We start from the raw sequence: 4,627 nt of genomic DNA on the forward strand, positions 1-4,627 counted from the left end.
TTAAATATTTCCTAAATAAGAAAGAGGTCATCTTAGTTGGAATGAACGAAAAAGAAAAATGGATCATCTTAAGTGGGGTAGGGAGGATAACTTTTCCTTTGTAATCGAAAAGTAAATTTTAAGATGAGAATAATTCAATCATAAATTTCACTAATAATGGGATCCTCTGCCGTACTATAAATTCTTCTAACTTTTTCTTTAGGGCATCCACAGTGGGGCGGACGATAGGCTGTCCGATCCCTCGGGCGCACCATCGTCCGCCGCTATGGGTGCGCGGACGATGGACGATGCGTCGTCCTCGCCCTAAGCTTAGTCCGCGGACGAAGCGCGGACGATAGGGCATCGTCCGCGGCATCGGCCGCCCACTGTGGGCGACGCGGACGATGACTCTCTGATCCCGGCAGCACTTGCCTACTCGGAGTTGTCAACGGCCTCGATGGTGCGGACGTTATTGGACACGCACAACGCCCTCATGGAGTGTACGGATCCGGTCAGAGCCGAATACCTCCAGGGGTTGATCGATGAGCTGCGACGGAAGTTGGGAATTTTGTAGAGTAGAACTTTTTTTTTATTTCTAACCCATGTAACTTTAATCAATGTAGTATTTGCCATTTTTCATTTAATCATTGTGTTTTTTAATTAGTTTGCATTTATATATTTGAAAACATTTAAATTAATTAATAAAACAATAGCAAAACCTATGGGCGCTGGCACTCAACTGCAGGTGAAAGGATAGGAGAATAAAATACTGACATAGCGGTGCATAGGGCGAGCTTGCTGATGCCCTAAGGGCGTTTCCTCGGCACTTGCATTAAAAAAAATACTAGTACTACTAGTTAACGGAAACATAATTATGTTTAATTTTTTTAAGCACTTGTACTATTTTTGTAATTGACTTTTTACTTCAAAATCACCATTGAATTCTGTGATTAATAAACTGTGAAATACAGATAAAACATTTCATTTAATACTAGAAAAAGCAAAGGCTAACAAATTCACGCCACTACTTGACTAACATCCAGCAGCTACAGAGAGCAAAATATAATCCAAACCATCATCAAAAGATAACCACTCAGCAGTTGTGAGCACACCCAGATTGTACAGCTAAACATCTCTTAACAGGTGAATCTAAAGACCATCTCTAAGACTGCATTGCCTCAGCATGGTAGCTGTCGAGTTCCTTATCAAGGTCATCAGCAGATTTCTCGACCTTCTTTCTCCATTGTGCGCCTCCACGACCACGGCCCCCACCACGACCACGGCCACGGCTCCCGCCACGACCCCCACCTCCACGTCCAGTGTTCAAACCTCCACGACCCCTTTGTCTGGAAAATCATTGACATTTTATTCAAAACATATCATGGAAATTAATCCTATTACACACATAACAGCTTGAACTTTTACAGCACTGGGAACCCAAGAGAAAAGAACCAAGAAAAAAACAGTCAACTGGCAGCTTACCCAGTGCCACGATTTGCCGGAGTAAAACCACCTCTTGAACGAGCAGGTCCAGACCTAAAGAACACAGTAAGAATCCAATTAGTAAACACAAAAAAAAAACTCTCGAACAGGCTAACATAGAAGAAAATACAAGGAAATATCTAATTAAGAAGTTTTTGGTCACATACGCCATGACAACTGTCCTCTTCTTTCCATTTGCTCCTCCCACTACATTAACACGAGCTGACAATGGGATCCCTGCATTGGCACCAACTATCTCTATCTTCATAGGCTTTCCATCCAACTGGACATTGTTATAACGTTTGAGTGCTTGAAATGCATCACTCCGCCTTGCAAAAACCACTTCAGCTGAACCCTGTTTGACAATTCATAAAATTAATATATGGAAGAAAAAAAATTACATACACAAAACAGTATTCTATAGAGAAAAGTCAACTGTTCTCTAAGCTAGGCTGAAGAAATATGCTTCATAATAGAAGTATGTAGCCATATTCTAATATTAGCAGAACATTATTAGTGTAACACGTAGAATATATATAAAAAAATAAACTTACACTTGGGCGTCCATTTTTGTCGAAGTGAATAGCATACCGAATCAACTCTCCAATCTCAGAAAAGAGCTCCTGTGCAGAAGTCTTCCTCAGTATATTTCCAAAAGAGACCATTCAAATATATATAAAATGGTAAATGGCACACAAAACTTATACCCTTATATCTTCATTGGAAACCCCAACATCCAAGTTTGAAATAAATAACTTTGTACCAGCTTCCAACCCTGACAGCCCAACTGACTTCAGACTTTCTTCAACAAGACCACTATGCCATGGTAAGTTCTTGGTTCTGCGGAATGACTGATGCAAGCAAACCAAAACATATTCGAAGTGGAAGTAAATGTCAGCACATGACTAGAAAATATATTTACCGCTCTTGAAGATAAAGTAGATATCATCAAAGATCCAGGAAGGAGTCAGATGGAAAAGCTCAAAGAAGATTGATTATCTAAGTCCATTGAAAATTGAGATGTATGTTAGTCAATATGGGGGTGAAGATTCGACGCACACCATGCCAGTGCCATACAAAAATGAGAGCTCCAGTAAACAAGTTCAGCAAAGGAAGCCATCTTTGCAAGATTCCATAAACTGATACGACAGAAATTTCGCCCAAGAGTATTCCACAGTATGGTACCCATCACAAACTCCCCCTCTTATGATTGCCAATACAAACTAGAGAGATCTCGATTTAACAATTATAGCAAAAATTCAAGCCTCAATGTTACGATTTTAAATGGGGGAACGATCTTATGTTATCACATAAGATGCTCCTCCATGTAAGGTGATAAGTAGACATCCCCTGAATCTCTCACTTTTCACAAACATCCTTGCACAGGTGCTGAATAAAATCCCATAGGAACAGAACCATCATGAACTTAGAGCATTCACTAGAATATGGTAGTAGTTTCCTTTCCGAGGAGCTGTGGGCATCTCCAATTGACCAAATATGTCTCAAACCTCTCAAATTTGAATTTATAAAACTAGAGAAGCTTCATTGAGGTACTACATCATAGGAGATTTGTCTATGTAATGCATAAAACATCGAGCTTGCCTTGGCAATAGTGTGAGCTGAAGGTCGAGCATTGAGTCCAAGAGGATTTCTGCGAGGAGCACCAAATGGTGCCCTTCCACCACGGGATGGCCCTCCAGGCCCTCCTCTTCCACGCCGTGGCCTGCCTTGCCCTCTGCCTCCTTTAACAGTATTTTTTCTACTCTTTATCATGTCATCAAGAGACATATCCAAAGAGGCCATAGAGAACAAATACGGAAAGTCTTTCTGAATTTAATGAAAACTGCAAAGCAAAAACAGCAAAGGCGCAAAAAATCAGCACGACTTTCAGGCACAATTTTTGTTTCTTAAAATATGCATCAATCAAGTATTCTCTCCATCCCATAATAGATGGCATATTTGGGGATTGACACGGGATTTTAGGTGAAGTTGTTTTGTGTGTTAGGTGGAAAGAGAATAGGTGGAGGGAGCTTTTTCCAAAAAAGAAATGTATCTTTTGTTGGACAAACTAAAAAGGAAAATGTGAATCTATTATGGGACGGAAGGAGTATTAATCAGCTAGAACAAGATCCAAACTCGTTAATCAAGTCAGAGTTAAGACACGAAAAGTTAACAAATTCGGAATCACGCAGAAAATACGTAGATATCGTGGATTAGTGGGATAAGCACAACAACCAAGGCAGATCAAGGTAGATAACGAAATAAAAACAGATTTTTGGTTATTTTATTCAATTAAAACGAAAAGAATTTATATTCCATAAATTAAAATGCAAATCATGAAAAAAATTCGAATCCAGTTTGGGGTAAAGGGATATAAAATTTGATATTGCAACCAATCTCTACCTCAAGATGCAGATCGATAGAAAAAACCGCGAAATCAGAAAACCAAAATTAGTACCTAAAATCAGATCGTAGAAGGCAGGACAACAAAGAAATCCGTCGATCGTTGGGTTTCAGAAGATCCTCAGCAAGAAAAGTACAAGCACTGGAAGGTGAATTCGTGAAGGAATTCGCAGATGGAATTGAGGGAAAATAGGGGGAGTTTATGAAGAGAAGCTACTGCTAGGGTTTCAAAGGATGAGAAAAGGATGCAATAAGAAAACTACTTCGAAATATAAATTTATAAATAAAATTACGGGCCATATTGGGCACTCTCAGTGGGCTTTTCTTGGGCGGTAAGTTTTTGGAGTATTAATTTATGTATGTATGTATGTATGTAAATCGTTACACATTAATTTATTCTTGTACATGCATATACTCCGTATAATCAATTTAATCTGAAGTATGAAACTTATGTGAATTAATTTTGTGACTCCTATTTAGGCATAGTTGAGGCTAATAGATTCAATTGTTATCACAAATGCTATTAGAGCATCCACAGTGGTGCGGATGTCCCGGCGGACATCCCGACGGACTTCCCAAAAACATCTTCTATCACGTCATAAGAGCATCTCCAATGCCGGCGTCAAAATCGCGACGCCGATTTTTCGCCGACGCCGGTTCTGATGCCGAACCATTGGAACCGGCGTCGGCGAAATCGGCGTGGCCATGCCGATTCGCGCGATGACGCCGGTTCCGACGCCGATCCTCACGGCCCCATTGTGGG

The 4,627-nt window shown here is 40.3% G+C and overlaps 1 protein-coding gene across 1 annotated transcript; it reads right to left on the reverse strand.

Moving 5' to 3' along the window:
* Positions 1-896: 896 nt before the first annotated feature.
* On the reverse strand, positions 897-4,118 carry LOC121775437 (THO complex subunit 4D-like). The gene is made up of 7 exons (XM_042172518.1): positions 3,920-4,118; positions 3,064-3,304; positions 2,169-2,312; positions 2,016-2,084; positions 1,629-1,816; positions 1,462-1,515; positions 897-1,325 (listed from the first exon to the last, which is right to left on the reverse strand). Exons 2-7 carry the CDS (start codon positions 3,262-3,264, stop codon positions 1,142-1,144), a joined length of 840 nt encoding a protein of 279 aa, XP_042028452.1. The 5' UTR covers positions 3,265-3,304; positions 3,920-4,118; the 3' UTR covers positions 897-1,141.
* Between the last annotated feature and the right edge of the window lie 509 nt (positions 4,119-4,627).

The sequence above is a fragment of the Salvia splendens genome, chromosome 17 (genome assembly GCF_004379255.2).
Source record: "Salvia splendens isolate huo1 chromosome 17, SspV2, whole genome shotgun sequence".
NCBI lineage: Eukaryota > Viridiplantae > Streptophyta > Magnoliopsida > Lamiales > Lamiaceae > Salvia > Salvia splendens.

Excerpts from the sequence above, each read along its gene's own strand:
- LOC121775437 (XM_042172518.1), bottom strand. The coding sequence starts at position 3,264 with ATGGCCTCTTTGGATATGTCTCTTGATGACATGATAAAGAGTAGAAAA. Across the intron at positions 2,313-3,063 it reads CAGCTCACACTATTGCCAAG|TCATTCCGCAGAACCAAGAA; the intron begins GCAAGCTCGATG and ends TGCTTGCATCAG. Across the intron at positions 2,085-2,168 it reads TTTCCAATGAAGATATAAGG|GAGCTCTTTTCTGAGATTGG; the intron begins GTATAAGTTTTG and ends ACTTCTGCACAG.